This window comes from Barbus barbus, assembly GCF_936440315.1.
Source record: "Barbus barbus genome assembly, chromosome: 2".
Lineage (NCBI taxonomy): Eukaryota > Metazoa > Chordata > Actinopteri > Cypriniformes > Cyprinidae > Barbus > Barbus barbus.
Genome location: NC_136730.1, coordinates 27,343,787 through 27,367,787, shown reverse-complemented (window position 1 = coordinate 27,367,787; position 24,001 = coordinate 27,343,787). Strand labels below are relative to the sequence as shown.

At 38.5% G+C, this 24,001-nt stretch overlaps 1 protein-coding gene across 1 annotated transcript; it reads left to right on the top strand.

Annotated features, from left to right (window-relative positions):
- Positions 1-8,914: 8,914 nt before the first annotated feature.
- LOC306879465 (V-set and transmembrane domain-containing protein 2B-like) lies at positions 8,915-23,687 on the top strand (the record flags this gene model as incomplete). Its single annotated transcript, XM_079432427.1, has 5 exons — positions 8,915-8,987; positions 9,396-9,583; positions 10,262-10,291; positions 11,080-11,476; positions 23,599-23,687. The coding sequence occupies 5 exons, from the start codon at positions 8,915-8,917 to the stop codon at positions 23,685-23,687; spliced, it is 777 nt and encodes a 258-aa protein (XP_079288553.1).
- Between the last annotated feature and the right edge of the window lie 314 nt (positions 23,688-24,001).

The following is a 24,001-nucleotide window of genomic DNA, read 5'->3' as shown; positions in this document are numbered from 1 at the left end:
ATTCCAATGTACATACAAAGAAGCAAATTGAGTGAGTAAGGTCTGAGTGAGCAGAAGCGGATGTAAGAGAGGTAATGCAGTTAATCAGATACTAAACCCTTGCTCCCCCCGCTGTTCCCCCATGTTGTTTTCAGCATTTGAATAGCACTAATCCTCAATAACAAACTCATCACTTATGTCGACAGCATCCCATTCCAGTAAATTCATTCCAGTGCCATATGACCTCTAACTGCTGCGAGTAACTCGGGAAGCCTATGGCAACACAAGCACCAACCTATAAAAGGATTATATTTAGAACTCGGAGCTGTTGCACTTACTGTACACTTCTCTGGGCACTGCAGCCTGAATGACACATAAACAACCAGGAGCCTCTCACAGCTCTGCTCTCAAGGGCTGGCCCACTTATCCAACCCAAACACCCCCACCCCCCCCACCCCCCCGGTTGGTCTGATGATGACTGAAATGAAAAAGAAAGTCATCTCCATATGCCGCTGTAAACAGAACCTCCTGAAATTGGTTTGTTCTCCCCAGCCTTTCTCCAGATGGACACAGTAGGGAGGACAGGGAGAGGATAGTGGTGACAGTATGCTTCTGAGTTGAGACTGCAATGGGACTCTCCCAATTTTAGCAACAGGTAACCACTAATTAGTAATGTGTCCCTCTGCGCTTACCTCAGATGTTCCTTTTTGTTTGTCACATGATAATATGAACAAATAAAAGATAGGCTAACTAACTAAATAAAGGTCAGATTGTAAGAATTTAGGAATATAGGACTACTATGGATGGGAATCTTTAAAAAATTTAATTATTCAATTTTGCTTACAGTTTTTCTCTGTCGCTTTGGTGCATTTCTCAGATCAGAAATGAAGTTCTCAAAATTACTTGTTCAACCTCCACATCATCTAGTCACTTGTGCACATCGTAAAAGCAGTTTCTCATTATTTTGAACAAGTTGCGATTGCTTTCATGCAGTTGATTATGTACATTATATTAAGTAGTTCTCTGTGCAATAGTTTTACCCCTCAAAACTTCAAGTCATTAGTTCATCGTATAAGTCATTAAATGCAAAATGGTTGATCTAATTGTTATAAACTGTCAAGCATATTTTCTACACATTTCTATTAGACTTTTTGTAAATTTGCCATGAATTGTCCAAGTGAATCTTGACTTTCACTAATGTAGAGAATAGATCCACCTGTATAAACTAGTTCTCTGAAATAGCTCAAAGGTGCATCTCATGAACCTTCAATTGGAAAGCATATATAGACAGAGGACAACACAAGAGTTACAAATTCTGACAATGGATGAACATCAGACAATGATCAGGGTCAACAGCCGAGAGGAAGAAGAGGAGTAAGGATACATGGTGGAAGGGTACAGAGGCAAAATAGAGGAAGAGGCAGGACAAGGAGAGAGGCGCATATCAGATGAAATAAGGGCCACTGTTGTAGACCATGTTGTCAATAATGGCCTTACAATGGCTGAGGCGGGTTGAAGGGTGCAGCTAAATATTGGGAGATCAACCATATCTTCAATAATTCAAACATTTCGAAACAGTCTCTTACAATCAATACCCCACATACAGTAAAGTGTAAATTTGTAATTTTGAAATGGATATAAGGCATACATACAGTAAGAAGTGCAGCCTTCTGCATTTCAGTACAGTGATGTCATGCAAACTGTTGCCGTAGTTTACATCAGGTAATACAACAGAGTGTACTGTTATACTGACAACATGACTAAGCATTTTGATCTTGTTTGTGAACAATGACACAAGGACTTTTTATTCTGATGGCACTGATATGTTCATTGGCATAAATACTTACTTTTGAGAGATGACCTAAAGATTTTGAGTAAGTTACAGGCTTTTGCAGGAAATCCATTGTGTGGTGTTGCTTGTGTGAATTGTTTTGAGAAATGCACATACCTCTTTGCAAACATTAAGGACAATTCGAGAAATGCAACAAAGCGACTGAGAAAAACTGTAACAGAGTGCATGGCTAAGTACTTTGCCTATCTTGTTTGTGAACAAATGACTTTTCATTCTGATGATCATTCTGATTCTACTTGAACTGTGCATCAAAATCTATAGAAATATAGCGAAACTCGGTATTGGCAGATACTCAATATTCAATGAATCGCATCAAATCGGGGCATAAAAAACTTGATCAGAGCATCCATAGTAATATTTCATTCATTCATTCCACTAATTGTTACTCTTTGGAGTACTCAGGCAAATAGAAGGGAATGATTGTTTGGTGGGATGCAATGTGAGCAATATTATAATGAACGAAAAGAAAGAATGTCAGAGAAAGGGACAATGAGGGGAGAGAGAGAGATATATTGAATGACGCTGATACAAGGCTTTGAAGGGGGCCTGCTGTTTTAGTTTCACCATGCTGAGAACAAATGGTAGTAATCTGAGCCTCTTCAGTGCAAATAAATACCATGATGTGTCCTTTCTCTAAAGAGAGAGAGGAAAAAGAAAGAACACAAGAGACAGCACGGAACAACTAAACAAATGGCAAATGATGATTTCCCTAATCATTTAAAAGAGCCTCTGTCAACAGGACACCTTGTGCTTGGCACATATGTCCTACTGAAGCACTTCTGAGGCATCTCTTCATTAATAAGCAGCTTTCACATTCTGTGTCTGAGAGAGTCATCATGTCATCTCACAGCATGCAGTACCCTTTTAAGTGTCCATAAAGCACTTAAAGACGCTCCCATGATTCTGTACACAGCAACAAGCTACATTGAAGCTTGGCTGCTTGGGTGGATTTATAATGGCATAGGTGAAAATGAATATAGTGTATTTTGACATTAAGATTGAGAGAGGGTGGGTGTAGTGTTCATAATGTGTCCTAGAATCCACCTTGGCATGCACACACTGCCTCAAAGCTCTGCACACCCGGTCTCCTCACTGAGTGAGCAGTCTTATCTATTTATTTATTAATTAATGACCCTCTTTCTCACCTCTCTTCATCTTAATGTCAGAGTGATTTTTCCTCCCGGGTGCCTGTTATTTTGGATGATTAGGGGTGCTAAGGCTCTCTTACTCCAAGCTTAAGCATGCTAATTTAAAGCTGCGGTCTGGGTCCCTGTCTAGTTTGCTGAGGCAGAAATCCATACATTCTGTCCTAAGCTCAGCTTCTGTTCATCTAATTATTAAGGATTCAGAGAGACTGTCTCATCTGAATAAAATAGGAGATACACTTTTAAAAATAAATGTTTATTGGAACCATCTATGGTTCCATGAAACCTTCGCATTACACAAAACATTCTTCCAACATAGTGGAAAAAGGTCCTTTTAATTTTTAAAATGATTTTCTTTACACTTCTTTTTAAGCACTCCTGCAATAGTTGTCCTGTGGCGTTGCTGCTAAATTTTCTCACCTTGTCATTACAAATTTATATGGCTTACAATGAAATGCAATAGGGGGCCACCACTTATTTTCTGTTCCCCAGAAAAGAAAATACATGAGGGTGAGTAAATGATGAGAATTTCATTTTTGAGTGAACTATCCCTTTAAGATGCCTTTTCCCTGCTGCTTTCTCGCTGTTATTCTCTCTCGCTTTCTGTCTTTGTCTCTCAGCAGATTCTGTGCTGGCGAGTGAGAGGGTTACATTACCACAGTGACCTCTGTTTCCTGAGAATGTTTATTGCACATTTATATATTCCTGATGGATGAAACATGAGTGTGGACGAGTCCTAATTGCAGGTACACATGACATTACTGCAGTTATACAAAATGTTCTGTACATTACTGATCTAAATCTAAAACTGACATACACTTGTGAGTCTGGCATTATGAGAATTACAAAAACCCAAACATGCACACAGCTTCCTATGATATCAAACAGTTGTCTGGAGAATGATCCAAACAAAATAAATTTGTCCATGTCACAGTAGGAAAGAGATGGTGTCGTACTCAACCTTGTTCAATTTAGCATAACAAAAGAAGTGAAGAGCCATTCTCAAGACAGAACATGAAACCATCTGGCTGCGATGTGTGACACATCAAAAATATTAGCTCTCCTTTTTTCCATCTCATCCAGGGGACCAGCACATAATATGTACACAAGCAGATAAATTGAGTCTTTTTCTCCCCCCTCCTGCCTCTACTACAGTGAAATTTGCAAAAGCAAGACTCAGGCTTTGAATTGTGCTGTCCTCTGAGGTAAATAAATTGCATTTTATATGGTTGTTGTTAAAATATAGACTACTGTTCAAAAGTTTGTGGTCAGTGCATTTTTTTATTTTTAAAGAAATCAATACGTTTTTCAGCAAGGATGCATTAAATAGATCAAAATATTCAAATATTATTCAAAATAAATGCTGTTCTTGGGAACTTTGATCAAAGACTCCTAATACATATAATATAATATTATATAATACAATATTCACAAGAATATTAAATAGCACTACTGTTTTAATATCAGTTTCTGAAGAATTCTTGATTTCTGAAGGATCATGTGACACTGAAGACTGGAGTAATGGCTGCTGAAAATTCTGCTTTGCCATCACAGGAATAAATTACATTTTAAACTATATTATTTGTATTATGTATTTTGTTCATTATAATATTTCACAATATCTCTGAATATTTTTTCATTTTCAAAATCAAATAAATGCAGCACTGGTAAGCATAAGAGAATTCTTTCAAATACAATAATAAAAAAAATAATAATCTTGCCAACCCCAAATGTTTGCGTGGTAGTAAATAATATCAAGTAAAAAGGTAAAGCTTTGAAAGATTATGTCAGGGAACAGTATCAGAGTAAAACTTATGCACTTAAGTCTTCGAAGTTGGAGCTGTAGGTGTTTCTCCATTGCAAATGAAATTGCATTTTGATTTATTGACATAAACCTTTATATTGTGAGCAGATTTGTGAAAAGGTCAATAAGGCTTTCAGAGTCTATTCTACATTTTCTGATTATAACAGTGAGGGCCAAGGACTGGATATTGAGAAACCACCAGAGTGGACCATATTAAGTCAGTCTTTCTTATTTGTTTAAGTGTAGTGGCACATTTATCAAGGCAAGATTGTTGGATATCCCGAATATAATTTGTGGAATTAAATTAGACATAGACTGTAACTGTAGAAATGTGGTTTTATTAAAACTTCCATCTGCAATTGATGTTACCAATAAACTGAGTGTTTTATGTCCATTTCTGTGTAGTGTCATACAAAATATAACACAAAACTATTTGAACTTGAAAGACCTTGCCATTTCTGAAGTTACAGGTCACTCAAGGAAAGCAGACAGACTGGGGGGGGGGGAATGAAACACTTGAATATTGTAGCCTCTTTGGTTTCAGTGGTGGAAAAATAGCATGGACATGATGGAGAAAGTCTGAGTGCCATCAGCTGTGTTGCTTTAAATAACATTGCAGGCTACATCTACTATGCCACATGCATTAATATCACATTGCTTGCTCATGAATTAGATAGAATTGCTGTCACCCTGGCATAACTAGCTTTCTTACTCTCGAGACTGGCCAGCAGCAGACACAGCCTCCCAGAGATCATAAATATCTCATTGTGCTTTCTGCTAAATGCTGCGCAACGGCACAAGAGAAGTGAGATTTTAGATGGCATCAGCCTGCTGACAAGTGAACCTGAAGAGACCTTGGTCCAGGCACCGTTAGAACGTCAACGCTCTCCATGAATAAAATACAAGAAAATAGGCTTCTGACTGTTTATGTGCTTTTCTGTTTCTCTTACTAAAGGTGATACAGTTGTCCAACTCTGAATACCATCTCTCAATCAAGTCAATTTTACTTTCACACAACATCGCCATGAAGTAATTCTTTCACAAATTCAAATCACAGGGCCATGGCTTATCTTCAACTGCTTTCTGAATATGACAGTTTATCTTTGGGATTATGGAATTACCTAGAAATTAAAGCCTGTGGATAATGCATGCCATTATATAGTTCAGTCATTTACTTGTATTTTAAATCGACAGTGGTGTATAATGGTTATTATCTATTATTAAAGCAGGCATTAGAGGTACCCTGCTGTCACACTATCAAGAAGGGCTTCTGTAAAGTTTTAAGGAATGATGGGTGCAGATGGTTCAGACCCGAAGGACCATAAAAGGCACTCATCATTAGTGACAGACTCTGATGAGATTCATCTACAGTTAGTGCCAGTTGTGGCATTTACTGAGTCATTGTGATCTAGGTTATAATGAATGATCATGCCTCTCTCTGTCTTTGTCAAAACACTTATTTATGAACAATGGTTCACATATTTATGCTTACTTAACCTTATTTATTTACATCTATATAAAGTGTGTGCATGTTTGAGTTAGGTATTTATTATCATAAATCAATTAAAAACAGTTATATTGTAAAATTTAGTTTATTCCAGAAAAGCTGAATTTTCAGCAGCCATTGCTCCAGTATTTAGTGTCACACTATCCTTCAAAAAGCATTCTAATATGCTCAGGAAGCATTTCTTATTATTATCAATTTTGAAAACAGTGCTTTTCTCAAAACATTTTTTTTTTTTTTCAGAATTCATTGATTAATATTAAGTTCAAAAATGGCATTTATTTCAAATAGAAAATGTGATTTCGCAAACATAACATCCATAAGAGAAATGTTCAAATACATGCACTCTGAGCTGATCATGAGTGTTTGTTTGTGGACATACGTACTGAGACGGCGTGTATTCAGCGAAAGCATTATGCTGTGTAAAGGTTTGGATTGTGAATCGAAAGGTAAACTCTGGCGCTAGTCTTGTTGTCAAGGACAAGCAGCTGACCATCTTTACAAAAACACAAAAATGAGGAGAGCAATATGATGGAATGTACAGGGAAAACAAAAATATCAGTTGTGCTGCATTGGTTAACAATGGATATCTGACCCTCTTATAAAATATATTGGGAAATGTTGTCGAAGTACGTGACTGATGAGTATCTTCCTACAGCAGAAGGACAGCTTACTGTTCAATCCCTCTCTGTCTGATACTTAGCCTCTTACATTTTCTCGATTTCTCTCTCTCAATCTCGTATACTTTCTCATTTTGTTTTTCAACCACATTGAACACACTTATATTTTCTTTCTCCCCATCTCTTGAGCACCAATACATCAATAATGGGCAAATTCCTAATTTCAATAGTGCCCTCACCCCATTTCTCCCTTTAACTCTCTCTCTCTTTGTCTCTCTCAGTTTCTCTCTTCCTTTTCTGTGTTGGTGAAGTGCTAATGGGAGTGTAGGGTTGAACAAGTGCTACATTATTGGCAGGCAGGCAGCTGGGAGGTAGGGCTGTTTTAGGATTCAGCCAGAGAAGCACTCTGCTGCACGAGCCTGGGACTCCAGGGACAATGCTGGATTAGTGGTCAGATATGGTGACACATCCTTCAATTCCATGTGACTTAATATGTTTGTATTTGACTTGTAGCACACATGTCTTTACAGCATTACAATATGGATCTACAAAAATCTTGCTAATGTCTTAATAGCCTTTATATACAAGTCATACTACTAACAGTACAACTAATACTAGTTATAATTATTATTTCTAATATTATTATTATTAACTATATCTATACATTACCTGATATTTGACCATTTTTTATTTATCTTTTATAGTGTCCCAGCTATTTTGTGTTTGTCTGATTTTCCATGATTAAAGTACAGGCTAAGGAGGTGTGCAGATTTTTATTTTGACTGACTGTCAGCCCTATGGAAAATATCCATATTTTTATTGTAACTGTGTTTTGGAACATACTGTAGTAATGGCTTTTGTTTTAGTTTGGCCATTAGCTGATATTAGCAGATCTTTGGATGGTTGACCATGTCTCCAAAATCAATTTGACCAAATGGTAGCTTGTGTGTTCCTGATCCAAGATGGTCAACCACAATGACCATCTTAGACCAGCTAGAAACCAGCATGTTCCAAAATAGTTACCAGTTTAATTTTCCAGCTGGGAGGAGAAGAAAGACAGATTACCTCGATGGTATTATTACCGGAGGCAAATGATGGGACCGAAAGAGATTAAGAGTGGCCGCCTAAGCTGAGGTATCAGATTTTCATATTAAAATTAAATACTTGGTCATGACACGACGCATGCAACTTTAATGGTCGCTTGTTGCTCTCACAGAGTAAACCGCATCAGTCGCCGAAGCGCTTTTTATTTTCAGTGATTTGCTTTGTACGTCCGCTGGTACGGTTTTCCTCTTATTGGTCGAGCCGTATGCTGATTTGAGAGACAGAGACGACGGTTAGTTTGCTCCAAAACCCCGTCAGTCTGTCAGTGGTCTGGAAATGCCAAAGCGCCTCCTCGCTGCTCACGCGCTCACACACAAAGCAGAGCAGAGGGTTCCGGTGGCGCGAGCTGAACGCCGCTTCTTCGTTTAGGTGCTTAACTGCTCCTTAAAAACGTCGAGGGAATCTCTTGTCCTCCGACGTTGGGCTTTTTTTTTAGTTTTTTGTTTTTTTGGTTTGCGGGTTTAGACACAGGATTGTTTTGTGATGGGTGGTGGAAATGAATCACGGATTTTATTTATTTTTATGGAGACCAAAGTGAGCAGATTTTCTACTGTTGAAAGCAAGTTTTATCTTGATAAGAAGCAAATGGTGGAACAGAGGATTCTTTAGGGGCAAAGGATACTTACTCAAGAAAATAACACTTTTCACACACAGTTTTCCCAACAGAAAGGGGTTTTCTAGTCCGTAACATTGGATTTTACATTTTATTTGACTGACGCAGCATCGTTTTGGAGTATCTTATTTGGAGATTCCAGTGCTTTTATTCTACATTTCGAGGAAGAAACTATTAAAAAGAAGAAACCCGGACGAGACGATGTTATGGAGATGCCAATGAAATAAAACCCGTTTGTCCAGGTCAAATGACCGCTTCTACTCGTTCTCCAATCTGACAACCTTATTTATGACATGGAAAAACGGGGACTCCACAGCGTCCTTTATTATTTCATTCTGAATGCGCCCCTGCTATTCTGTGTAAATGGTGAGTAAACTTGAACAGATTCCCGTCTCTCCCTTGTTGCGTATTTACTCAGTACGAGCAGTCTCTTGCGATTCTGTTAGTTTTCCTCTTTTTTACTCATGAGAAATTACTGCATTCTTCTTGTTTATGTTTCATTGTGATTTTTTCATGCCATATGGATGCATGTTGAACATGTTATTAAATGCATATGGATAGTGAAAGTAATAAATTATGATTATGTGTGGAGAATTGAACATACTCCCACCTGAACCGTAATATTACAGGCTACTAAAGCCAAATACAGTTTATAACAAAGCTTTTAAAACACAAAATATAGATGTTTGTCATCTTAAATATAGGCCTTAGTGAATCTATTAGAGGGGTTTCTTTTAACCGCACTATCTGCTGTTGATGTGTTTTCCTCATAAGCCACATTTACTGAAGTGCCCAAAGATGTGAGTGTCGGCGAGGGCGAGGACATAGAGATGCCGTGCGCTTTTCGAGCCGTCGGAGTCTCGCCGTTCTCTCTGGAGATTCAGTGGTGGTACCTCAAGGAAGCGGCCCCTAAAGAGCTCGCTCACGAACTGCAAATTAGCGCTCCGGCCAACAGAGCCAAGGTAAAGGAGCTTTCGTTGTTCTCAAAGCCGATTGAGCACAGACTATTTCCGTTCAAGTTCTTATTGGAGTCGCACCAGGAGTGCTGTCAGACGTTCACGTGCCCAGATGCGTCCAGTTGGATCCCCTGTGATGTGTGATCTCAGTTAAACGCACTTAGGCGATTAATTATTAATTTATTTCGTTGAATCAAGTTGGGTTGTGTGTCTGTGGGTGGCCATTCAGATGAAGAATAGGAGTGTGATGCCATGCTTAATTATACAAAATAAATAAATAAAGGTGTTTATTAAGCCCTGAGATGGTTCCTTATACAAGAGACAATGTCATAACTGTCAATTTCCGACTGACTGACAAATCAAACCAAAATAAAGTCTACCTTTGCATCTTTTGTCAATGGACCTGAAGGTCTCCTGTATTGAAAGTGGTATATGAAACACTAGATATCTGTTGAACCAGTAATATGAATCCTGCCATAGCCATGTGAAAGATACCGCAAAACAGCATCAGAGGGGACTGTTGCTGTCCATGGTGCTACTCCAAATGAATGGCCCTCTCGTTTATTATTAATTGTAAGGTCTTTCAAGCGTCAATAAAAGTTGCACAGTGATATTGTGCCCTGAGTAGCCTAATTAATCTACTCATGCTGGCTATTCATGTTGTTTTGATGTGATATTTTACAGGTTGCCCACCGGGACGCCACGAAAATAAGCGTGAGTATCACAATTACACTAACCGTATTTTTGATCATAACATTTTGTAATGTTTAGTAGAATCAGAATCTCGGTGGAAGAAAGAAACGAAATTATGAATGAATAAAAATAATTAATTATTGACGAAAGAACGCTATTCGACATTTCTTCCTCTATACTGCTCATTGGGTGCACGCAGATCTGTTGATATTTCAGCTGCCATTTTTGTAAGAATTAATAATAATAGACGTCTTTCACTGGATTTGTTTTGTAAACATGAGGAGGAAATGTGCTTTCGTCTTTATAAGGGTCAAATAAATAAACAGGTAAATAAATGATGAATAAGTAGCCTAATACAGCTGACGTATTTGCAGTTGTCCGCAGTCAAAATGTTTATGTTCATGGAAATTTCAGAATAACACATTTTAAAACCTTTCAGTAGCTGCTACATTATGTAGCTATTAGAATGGTTTTCAGAGGGGTCAACTATTTAAAAAAACAACTAGTTATATAGGTAATTGGGACTCATTCTTGTGAAGATGGATTCGCTCAAATCTTACTTTTGATAGACCACAGCCTGCGTGAGATGTGAATCTGTAATGAATAAAGTGATAAATAATGGCTACTTATGTGTTCGAATCTGTTCCTAACGCAAAGTTCTAGGGCGTTCTGTTGCTATGGTTACCTCCCCAAGCAAACGCAAGTTCGAAAAGATCTATTTAGCTACAGATGAAAATATAGCAGGCCTACTTATTTGATTCCTAAAAGTAGCAGCTGTTGTGACGTTATTTCTGTCTCTTCGTGAACAGACGGTGAGGGTCCAGGGCAGCGCTATTTCCCACAAGCTCAGCCTATCGGGTGTGCGGAAGGAGGACGAGGGAGTGTATGAGTGTCGGGTTGTGGACTTGTACTCTGATGAGACTCAGGAATACAAGGTACAGGCCACTCTGCGCGTGACGCCGCGCGAGGGAATGCTGGCCGAGGAGGCCGTGTCTCACATCCAGAACCGATGGCCACTGAGAAACAGCAACACAGCGACGGGTGGACGGGCCACTTCTGAGCCGGGCCAGGGTCAGGGAAAACCCCGCATGCCGGTTGGAATAGGACCCGCTCCCCCTTCAACGACTACGACGGGCTCTGCAGACAAGTCGTCATCTTCGCCTCGGCCGGGCAATTCATCTATCCTAAGACAACAGCACGGATCCGGTGAGTGACAGTGCAACAGCGACACCGAGGGGTCTAGGGAGGAAAAATAATCAGACGTTCGATGTTTGATTGTGTGTGTTTTTTTCATGGAATTAATGTTTGAAGCCAGGACCTAGCTGAATACGTCTGAAAACGTTCTTGGGGTGCACTGTAGAATGTGGCTCACAATGCAGAAAATTGATTACAGATATGTACGGTCTAGACATTTAATTCTAATATTATCCCCATGATACCAGTGAGTAGATTTTGACATACATTCTGAGAGAGCTGTCTGCATTTCCAAAATGTATGTGTCTAATGGGAGCAGGCTATTAATTTCTGTCGCTCTGTTGCTAAACCACACCCAAGTTTAATTTCACTAATCCATTTACTGTTTTTTTTTTTGCATATGGACCATAGGCTGGCCTTCACAATGTAGGCAATTTCAGATTGTATTATTCCTGTGAGGATATTTGGAGCAGGCAAAACCTGTATTGATTTTCTATCACGGTGGAATTTTCCATCTACTTTTTTTTTCTTTTTTTTTATAGTGAGCTAATGATGTTTTATTTCTTTATCCCTAAGCCTAACCCTCCCAGAACACTGCATTTATAGATTTTCATTAAGACATTATTTAGTATGTTTATTAAGCTGTTTTCCTCATGGGGACAGTTGGCTGCACCCCTGAGGACTGGCGATTTCAGCTTTTGCTATCACAGTTAGGACATTCGCCACAATGTAGGCTGTTGTTGTGACGCATAGCCACTATTCGGTGAAGCACATCTCAGAATAATCACATTTGCTGCAAGGTTTAATTTGGCACTGTGCCATATCGAACCTCTGTCTGCTCAGTAGGCAGTTGGAAATTGTGTGTTTGTGTTTGCTTGTGTGCGTGCATGCGTGCGTGTGATACTCTATTCTCTGTGAGGGAAAATGCAAGAGATAAAAGCTGCTGGCGACACCATGTCTGTCTTAAGCAGGAAGTAACATTGTGATCTGTCCAGCCTCAGCGCATCAGTCTCGACCCTTTTTGTCTCTTTATGACCACAGTGCAGTGTGACAGAGAGGTTATCAAGATATCACCTTGTCTCTTTAACTCTTGCCTTGAGGTCAGAGCCTCTATTTATTGGGGGCTTCATTGGGGATTTAGAGGGTTGGGTGTGTTCTGACTCTCGCTTCTGTCACCGCAGGAGTGATTCCTGCAGACAACGGAGGGCGATTACATGAAGTCTCTAGCTGAGCCAGAGGAGTTTGTTTGTGGCAGGGATGCATTAGCCTGCAGTGACTTCTAAACACTGTGGACTATAGACTGACACAGTGATGTTTACAGTTATAGTGGACTATAACTGCAGTGAAGTCTCATGAGCGTCCCCTGTCAACAGTTGTGTTCTAGGACTTCAGGGGTGAGCAAGAACAGATAGCATCCTGTTCATCCTGTTTTAGAACTGTAACAGTTCACTTTTCATGAGAATATTAAAGGGTTAGTTCACCCAAAAATGAAAATTCCGTCATTAATTACCCTCATGTTGTTCCAAACCTGTAAGACCTTCGTTCATCTTCGGACAAACAAATTAAGATATTTTTGATCAAGTCTGAGAGCTCTCTGACCCTCTGTATGCAACTGCAACGTTCCCTGGTCCAGAAAGGTAGCAAGGACATCGGTAAAATAGTCCATGTGACAACAGTGTTTCAACCGTAATTTTACTAAGCTACGAGAATACTGATCAAAAATAGTTTAATTTGTGTTCCTAAGAGGAACAAAGGTCTTATGGGTTTGGAACAACATGAGGGCGAGTAATGACAGAATTTTCATTTTTGGATGAACTAACCCTTTAAGTTAGATTTTAGATTCTCATGACAAAATATTTATGCTTGACATGTCTGATCAGGAGAGTGATCCTATTATGTGTAAAATTTATTTACATTTTTTTTTTTAAGTTTCTAAAGCATTTGTAACAATAGTGTTAAATAGAACCCTTTTTTATAAGGTTCCATAAAGAACCATGCTTTGAAAGTAATATACAGAATTTTTAATGGTGTTATAAGTTGTAAGGAGAGTCCACTGAAGGCAAGCATAGTGATGAACCCAAGTGCAGTTTATTTATAATGTGCAATCCAAACACCCAAACATAATCCGAGACTTGACTTCAAAATAAAAGACATTAAAACAAGAACATGAAACAAAACCCAAAACAGACCTTGCATCCCCCTCTAAGGGCGGCTCCTGACGCCCAAACAAAACTCAAAACAGACCTTACATTAGTAACCTTTTTAATAATGGATTATTTTCATCATTAGTAGTACATTTATGTATATTATTAATGCAAGTATTATTAATATAATTTTATATCTCATTTATTAATATTATTATGTATTCCTATCTGCCTGGTCTTACAATATTTTAGCCTCTATTAGGGTTTAACATAAAAAAATAGTAGCATTTTATGTCAATTAGGTACGTATTTTTTGTTTTGTTTTGTTTTTTGCTTGTTTTTTTTACATGAAATTGTTGCAAAAATTACTGTGCTCTAACAACATTTATTAGCTGAATATTCTAATAAATGGCAATTGACAATAAACACAATATGCAAGCAGAAAACAGACCAAGTTCCACTGAAATATTTGCACAATCCTCTATGATGCCTTTAAAGTGATAGTTTAAGTGATAGTGAACCAAAAACAAAACATCTGTCATAATTTAATCACATTTGAATTGTTACAAACCCACATGAGTTTCCTTCCTCTGTTGAGCACAAAATAAGATATTTTGAAAAATGTGGGTAGCCAAACAGTTGACGGTAGGCATTGACTTCCATAGTATGGAAGAAAATACTATAGAAATCAATGACTACTGTCAACATTTAACTTTTACTGACCCCAAACTTGTAGCATATATCTTTGATGATATTTGTTTGATACAAATAAAATAATTCATGCTTTTAAAAAGGCTTCAACAAATTTCCTGTGCAAACAACATAAAAATGTCAAATGTTTATTTAATATAAGTCCCCCAGTAGTCAAATATTTTATCCCTTAAAACTTATCTTTGATCGTCATAATAACATTAATTTGTTTTTGTGTGTGTGGAAATAATTTTCTCATGCCTTAAAATAGCTGGAATGTAACTCTACACCCTTATCTCATTTGTGGATCTATGAATATGCAAATTAGCCCCGCCTCCACTCAATCGCACCAGCCAGCACCTCTTGATCGACTGAACTGTAGTAAACACGAAACAATGGCATACACGGATAATGACTGATAAAACTATGTTTTTACTAGCGGAAAACTACAGTGAATACTGTAACATTCGTTAAAGTTACTTACTTGATGATGTTGTGTCCTAAAATGCCATTAAGACTAGAATGCAGCCAAGTTTGTGATTCCAGTTCACGAGTGAAGAGTGGACGCCGATGCAAGGTAGCGGTTCTAAATTCACATTAAACCACGGCTTCATGGGTTTTTTGCTCTAATTTAGTTTTGGTTTTGTGCTGGTATTGGTATATTTTGCATGCTAGTGATAGGAATCTATCCCTTGACGTGATTGGTTGTTGAATTTTGTGACATGGCAAACCGAGGGCTGTTTCAAACTGCGTTTTTGGGACTGCCTTTGGGAAACTACAGTTTTAAGGAGAAAATACTCAGCAATGGTTTTGATTAATGGATTGGCACATGGTTTGTCTAAAAGCATTTTAAAAACACCACATAGATGTAAGTAAATGTTGCTTTTTAATGCAGTATTTCTTGATAAAGAAGCTTAAGCTGCATGATGCATTTGATCCTATATGAAACTGCAGCTGTTTTTGGACCATGACAACCATGTGTATATACATCCATGTTTGTGTGTGCATGTGGGAGTGACCGTATGTGTGCCAACATGCTCAGCCAGACCTATCTTTAGTGCAGCCAGACATGGAGGCAGCCATTTGGCGAGCATGTCGGACATTAAGAGGGCCAGTGCTCTGATCCTCCACGGTATTGCATTCCAGGCTTTATTTTCCTTTCTATAGTTATTCTGCCGCCCCATGCTTTATTGTTCTCTCTTTAGAATAGATGAACTGTTGGCTTGCTACACTTAATCATTAATTAAGCATATTTATTCAAAAGAGCTTCATAATTGAATAATTTGGTATAATTTGGTTGTATACCTTTGTTAGGAAATTCAAGCCATGGTTTAAAATCTCCAGTGCTAGTTTCTCCCTTATTTGATATTAATTGCTTAGCTTTTTAGATTATACATATTACACTTCTGAATACGAGGGATTTTTACAGGGTCAGGTAGATTGATTCAAATGAACCTAGCTAGTCAAGTCAAGTCAACTTTATTTATATAGCGCTTTTAACAATGTAAATTGTGTCAAAGCAGCTGCACAATATCAAAAAAAGGAAAATAGTGTGTCAATAATGTAAAATGAAGAGATTAAAAAAGATTTTCAGTTAAAGGCATTTCATTATTGAATTCAGTGATGTCATCATCCAGCTCAGTTCAGTTTATATAGTGTCTTTGCAATCAGGTCGACGATATCGCTGAAAATGAAGTGTCCTCAACTAAGCAAGCCAGAGGCGACAGCAGCAAGGAACCAAACCTCCATCGGTGACAGAATGGAGAAAAAAACCTTGGGAGAAACCAGGCTCAGTCGGGGGGCCAGTTCTCTTCTGGCCAAACGAACCAGCAGTTCAATTCCAACTGCAGCAAAGTCAGATTGTAAGGGCTCAACTGGTTCCAGTGGTCTTTCCCGATGGCTGTCTAAGTGGCGAGGTCCTCACTAGGGATCTGTCTCTGGCGCTCATCTCGGTGTCCTGGTCTCCGCTGACGTTCAGGGGTGTAGAGGTCGTCTCTAGGTGCTGATCCACCATCTGATCTGGATACGGACTGGATCTGGTGACTGCAGTGACCCTCTGGGCTGGATACGGACCTAGCTAGTCACCAGAGCTAGTCACTATGTCATGTGTCAGTAAATGCTTGAGCACATTTAACATTGACAGAATGATCTCAAATTTGTCTTTTTCCTCTTATGGTTAGGAGCTCTGTTTTTGTCACTGAAGTGAGAAGGTTAAAGTGTCATCTGCCACATTTGAAGGATTACACCTTTCAGTTCTGACCACACTATCAGCTTTTGAGGAGAGAAAGAAAATCCACCCCTCGCTGCTCACGTTCACTCTCTTTCTCTGTCATACACATACCTCCTCTTTTGGAAACATGCATTTGTCACTTTTCCACAATGTCATCTCATTGAGTGGCAGAAACAATTAATATTAAAGGAATGCCATGGGTGGGAGCTGATAAGCTTGGCCTTCTACACGCTGCATCGAATTGCCTCTTGCTGTTTTCGCTTCTTTTATTTGTTATTTTTCCCAGCAGGGCTGGGTGGCATGTCTGTCCTTACTGGAGCAGACTAACTCATTGCGCTGTTGAAAATGGCCCATCAAATGCCCACTGAGCCCAAGAACAAAAAACGCAGGTCTCTGAGGAACAGTTCATGTCTGATCGCCTTCTCATGGGAGCTTCAAGCATTAAAATGTGTGTTTTTGCAGATGTGCTCTATAATTAAATGCCATTTGTGGTAATGCTTACTGGAATAAGACAGTGTCTCAGCATACTGTTTGTTTAATTAATTCAGAAACTAATTTTATATTAATACCACTGCTTCCTGATTGTATAATTAAGCTTTGTGGTTGCCCTTAGGTTAAATTGACGTTAAAATATTTTACAAAGATTCAGCAGGTTAGAATAATCTAATTACATGATTGAATTTTATGATTTACTCTTACATTTGGCTATTTGCTTCAGAAAGGGGGGCAGGAGAGGGTGAAAGGGGGAGAATTTAAAGTAGTTAGTTCATCCAAATTATTCGCCCTCATGTTGTTTGCAAGCTGTATGACTTACTTTTCTTCTGTGAAACAAACAAATCAAAAAGTTTTTATATTTGGCTTTTTTTTGGAGCAAGACTAAATAGTTTGAAAAAGAGAGAAAGAATACAATGAGAATAGAAGCACAAGCTGGCTTATGCAATCTCTACCCACAATGCATCATGCCACCTCTGTTGACCTTGGCACCCTTGATAAGTTTATATCACTCCAGCCGCACAGCTGTTTTAATCTGGTCTCTGTTTCTGCATCCGTGTATTTTCTGAGAACTCAGCGTTCCCTCTTCATCTAATGCGCTCAAACATCAATCTGGTTATTTTGCATGCATTATAATTATACAGAACACACATGTGACACTCCTGGTTCAGTTTTACTTACTTTTCAAGCACATTTTTGCCTCCCACACATTTTGCAAACTTAAAACACCTGTTATCAAATTGCGTTCCCCCTTGAGAGTGCGGTGGAATGATTGTGTGCTTGAAGGGAGAAGCCTAGTGTTTAGTGCTGCTGGACAGCTTTCACATTTAACTGATGAGCCTCATCCAGCTGCAGACCCCCCACCGCAGACATTTTGGATGTGTTTGTGCATTGTCACTGTGTGGGAAGCACTTCACCACTCTTAGGCGAGTGTTAATTGTTTCATCTCTGCTTATGTCATGTTGGGACACTGTGCTTAGTTGTGTACCTGCTGACTCCACTAGGGAAATCAAGGGGAACATTGTCTCAATCTAGCTTTTGTTTGGCTACATGACTCACATAGACAGCGAGAGAGCGAAAAAGAGAGAGATGAAGGCAAGCCTGAACATAAAGCATTAGAGCATGAATAATAGATATGTGATAGCTGGCTAAAATCGGTGTAGAAATAGGTTTAAAAATGGGAGGTGACAGAATAAATGGACAATCCAGAGAAAAATAAGATAGCTTCATGACTCATTGTCTGCTATTTCAGTCAATGCAGTGTGTCCACAGTTTGAACTTAAACTTGACACAGACACAGTTTGTTCATTTATTCATTTCATTCACATTAAGGACGTCAAATTAAGGGAACAATTAACACCAAAAATGGCAGTATTTCAAATATAGTAGCCAACCTTGTTGGCAAAGAGTCTTTTCACTAACTCTGCCCATAATACATCCCTTAATACTTGTGTTTACAGGTGTATTGAAAGTGTATTTGCACATAGAGTAAACAGGATGCTATTTGCTACAGTATCTGCCACTTTTTAATACTGTAAGCATCTTACCTTGTTTTACACTTACACTGTGTACTAACCAGGTGTAACGTGACTAGATTTCAATGGAAGCAATTTGGGTAACACTTTATTTTAAGGTGTCCTTGTTACACATTACATGTACTTACTATTATAATAGCAATAAATTATGCATAATTACTTGCAAGCACTCCTAAGTCAAACCCTAATCCTAACCTTGACTATTTAGTAAGTACATGTAATTAATTAATATTACTCAGTACTTAAATGTATAATTACACTGTAACAAGGACACCTTAAAATAAAGTGTAACTGCAATTTGTTATTTCTGGTTGTGCCTTCTTTCAGGCCCTGTTTCCAACTAGTGCTAAGATTTGTTTTAGATGAGCCAAACACAAGTGATCAGCCGAGATGCATTACTGTTTCCATCTGGTCTCCTATGACCAGTTTGGATTTCATCGAGACACTCCCCTCTTATTCCATCACACTCTATATTGCTTTCATGGGAGCGTTGAGTGGGGCGAACAGTACTGAATGAACAAACCCATGTTACATGACTTGTTTTGGTTGGCTTTGTCACAAAACGTCCCAGAACACTCATGTGTTAAGCTGCAGTGAAACTAATGAAATTTCATGGCAAAAGTGGTCCACTGTCTCTTGCCAATAGTGTAGCGAACTGTAAAGCACAGCTCACACAGAAGTCATTTTCAAACCAAGCTGTTTTCTGATTGAAAATATTTTGCTGTGTGGATTCCTGTTGAATGATTAAGTTTTGGCCACAAAAATTGCAATACAGCAGTAACTGTGACTGCACTTTTAGACAATAAGTAGTGCTTCACTATGACCTGGGACGCATCAGGGTGGATGAGCATTTCCACTACAAATGCAATGTGATCACATACATTTTTGACTACCTCCATATGTGGTTTCAGTGATCTGATCACAAAACACCCCATTTTAGACCCCATTTATTTGACCACTTGTTATCAGATCATGGAAAATGCTGGAGCTACATCACAGAAATAGAAACCAAGAAACTGTCCGAAAATTTGCTTTTTATTTTAAAAACAAAACCTCTGTTTAAAATGGAAGAGATACTTTTTTTGTTGTTTTTTTGTTGCCTTATCATACTGCATCTGGTTAAATGTAAATAATTTGCATTTATAGCTGCTGCCAAAACATAAATCATATGGTATAGCATTTTAGGAAAAAACATATTGTTTCATAAATGTGAAATGGCAAAAACAGGTTAATTATCAGTATGTATACTGAGTGTGTTGGCTTAGTGTGATCAATAATCCCTCTTTTTCAGTCATTCAGGCTTAAATCTTCTTGTTTGCTGAAGCTCTGCTCTTGTCTGGAGGGAATGAGTGTCACCCTCCTTTTCTTTTAAGCCATCTTTTTTTCACATATTTGTGGGCTTACTGTACGTGAAAATATCATAATTGCACTGCCAGTTTGGACTACGGTTTTGATATTATAACTCATTATAGATCCACCAGCACCTTAAGCTCTTGAAATGAAAAATCAGTTGCAGGTGTCATTGATTTACTATATCAGCCTCTGCATTCACAGGCATGCTGGGGCAGCCAAACGTATGCGTGTAGCTTATAAAGCACGGTTTCGACAATCCATAGTCAATCGGATTTTGAGGTATGTAGAGTGTGCTGCTGAAACTCTATTATCCCTTAGAGGGATAGCAACACGGCCTCAGCTCAACAGATATGATCACACAGTAACCCTCTAATCCTTCATCTTTAGAGTCCATTGCTTCTGATCTTCCAGTGGGACCTCAAGGGCCATTATAGCTCCGCGTAAGAACACCTGCTGAGATCAGAAGGGAGAGAAAACAATTGATAAAAGCAAAAAAATAACATGTGACTTATTTTCAAAAATTGCGCAATGCAGCAAGAACACTGAAGTAATAATACTGATATCATTACCAATATAAAATGATTCAGAAGAGGGCTGCACATGGATCAGGATGGTTTGCCATCATTAAGATAACCATGTACCCTGCATGGCATCAGGAGAAGCTAATGGAGAATGTCAGGTCATTTGTGCTTGGCCCGAGGGTTGGACGCAAGTGAATATCGCTGTGAGCCAATACATTTAAGCACAGGCCCAGTTAAAAAAATTCTGCTTCTTACAGTGACTAGTCCACATGAAAATGTAATCTCAAGGTTTTGGCAAGACCTGAGGCAGGATGCTTCATGTAGCTTATAGTTAAAAGTGTGAGAAAATGGGCAATGGGAACAAATGACCCAGAATTGAATGAGACTAAATATTCTGCATGCAGTCAGTCTACTAAGGACGTGCCTAAATTTGCATATTACTTAAATATACTTAAAATTAAATTTAGCAGAACTAAATGATTCAGATAACTTGCTCTTATTGGACCAGCATGGATTATTAAACAAACAACATGGGTTTTTGCAGGGATGCGATTTACCTTTCCCATTATAATATGTCCTTCTACATGCTGTATGAGAACCATAATATTATAAATCATAAATATTATTAAAAGTGGCACTGACCCTGATCACTGGGGTGTGTTCATTAAATATGCTATTAAGCGAACAGACGGATTAACGTCCTTTTCTAGAGGGTTAAATGAGGAAGAGGAGGAGATTACTGATGGCATGTGAGTAATGAGCTGGACACAGAAGCCCTCTGCGTCGATGTTGACTGTAATTATTTCTACAGCAGTAAGGGTCATGACTTTGCCATTTTAGCTGATTTGCACGTCTGTTCATGTATTCACTTACCCTTGTTTAGTCTAATCTCGTGTGTATCTGTCATGTCCCTTGGTAAGAGATTTTCTTTGCATGTGGAGTGACATTTTGAAGGACGATTTCGAAGGAAGATACTACGGTTTCATGCCCACTATAGCTTCCGTTTTTAGCTCTTTCCCCACCATAGATGTAATTTATTACACACATCTTCTCTGCCATTAATAAGTTATTCAAGCAATCCATGTTTTCTCTGTTAGATCTGTTTAAAATAGGAGTGGACAGAAGTTGTTTACACTCAAGTAAGCTAACATGCTTGACTGTGTAAGCTCTGGAGGTGTTGACGGTATTGATGGGAGAAGCTAAGCTTTTCAAAACTTCTAATTAACTGAACTAATTAAACTAATAGTTTTGAAGTGCTCAAAACATCACACTGGTGAAGTCTGCTGGACAGAATGATGTAAATGCAACAAAAACTCAGCCCAAAATAAAAACACCTTTTAGAAACTAATTGAAAATTGAAAGTGTATTCCATTTAATCCAATTAAAAATGTAATCTAACACCATTAAATATGAAGTGTCTGTATAATGTGTTGTTTTATTAAATTGTAGGGCTTGTTATGTTTTATGGTTAATCAGGCCAATTAGAGACTAATAACTGCAACTCTTCTATTTTGTTATACAAATCTGTCAGTAAAGTATCTACAAGTTTAAAACTAATCCAAGATCAGGTGAAAATCATATAGACATTGTTTAATGGGTTCATATAGACCACTGAAATTTCGAAAAGTTATAAAAATGTTACAGTGGAACAAAACATTGTCTACTGAAATCATTTGACTCATTGGTTTGAAACAAGTTCAAAGGTTTTGAAGCTTCAAGAAGCAGTGTTTGAAAAGCGCCCATCACCAGTTGATGAACTTGGACTCTGATAATTAATGATTTGATAATTGTTCTGAACCCAATCTGGATAAAGTCCAAAATTCACTTTAAAAATAAAAATCGAAATTATGGCTCTGTTCTTTCTTTTGATACATTCACCGTTTTCAGATTCATTCAAGAAAATATTCTGGATGTCATGAAATATTTGTGAATGTGATCAAAAATGCCGGAAACTTAAAAATGACATTCTGGTCGGAAAAGAGCTAAAGCTGTGTTCCAGTGATTCAGATAGAAATACAAAAAGAATAAAGAGGATAAGATGAATGTTTCTTTGTGTCAAATCAAGAGTAAGCCCTGCTGTAATGTTTGACTTTACAGAAAGAGCATGAAATTGAACCACGCCGTTTTCCGACCGCCCTGCACCAACTCAACCAACCATACACGAGTACAACACCATCCTCTTCCCTCTGCAATAATGATGATAGAAGAGAGGAAGGAAAATAAATGTGACTTCTTAAGACATATGGACACGCTCCAGGAGCCCACTGTAAGACATGCTTCTAGAGCTGGTCTTACGTCGTGCTAGCTAGCTGTTCCTGTCACGAGGCGGCCTGGCATGCCATGCTAATCTGCTCAGGGATGACGGGAGAGAAAGAGTAAAGGAGCATCGTGAGTAATGGCCTTGGGAAAATCAGAACTGCAGAAAACAGACGGCCGTTTCACACTCTAAAAGTCAGCGGCGCTGCAGCCCCGTTAAGCAATGAATCATTACCAGTGTGTTTATGACTTGCGTACATGTCTGTATTGGAGGGATGTGTGATCTAAATGTATCCTTCTGGCATTTTCTTGTTTATTGTGTGTTCGTGTAAGTGCATTCTTGTCACAATCTGTTTGTGTATTCTGCTGTGCCGCTGTTGGCTAGCACTCAAAAGGCCCGTGGGCTGCTATTTTTCTGTCAGTCACGGAGAGGAAATGTCATGTAGTTTCCACACAAGGGCATGTAGCCTACATTGAGGCCTCTATAGGGCTCTTCTCTGCATGTGTGCCGTTTTTTTTTTCTTCAACATCTCCTGCAGAGCTGACTGTGTTTTGCTCTTGCAAAGTGAGATTGTCAACTTCGATGGAGGAATGAGGCGATAAGAGCAAAATTGCTGAGCAGTCGTTATGAAAGAGCCATTTGAAGGGCTTTAATAATGTGAAATATGGCCCACATGCTGAATCCAATTTGGATGCAATAAATGTCTTCAGACTAAAAGCAATGAAAATGCTTTGTTTTTCAAATGAATGCTAATGTTCTTGGTAAATGAAAGTTTGAAGAAACAAAAACTGATGATATTTATTTTATTTTAGCGTGCACTGTGATCTAACCAGCATTTCTCTTTCTTTCTCTCTCTCCCTCTCCCTCTCCCTCTCTCTCTCTCTCTCTCGCTCTCTCTGCTGTCATTTGCAGGTTCCGGAACCATGGCAATCACTGAGCCACTCCTTTACATCACTATGCTGATCCTGCATAAGCTCCTCCCCTTCCTGTTTGCCTACTAAGCGACCACAGCCAAACAACTCGCAATGATTTTACTTTATTTACCAAACGAACAAAGGGAAAATATAACTATGTATATATAAATATATATAAATATATCTACCATTATGACACATCACAGTGAGGGATGGGATATGACTTTGGAGAAAATAAAAATATCAGAATAATAAAGACAAGGTCATTTTGTTTTCTGGGACTTGTGTAGAACATCTGTCCAGATTTGGATGTAAAATGGATTCTATAAGAAGCATGATGAAAAAAATAAAATTAAAATAAATTAAAAAGGAGTCTATGTGAATTAGAGCTTCACAACTGT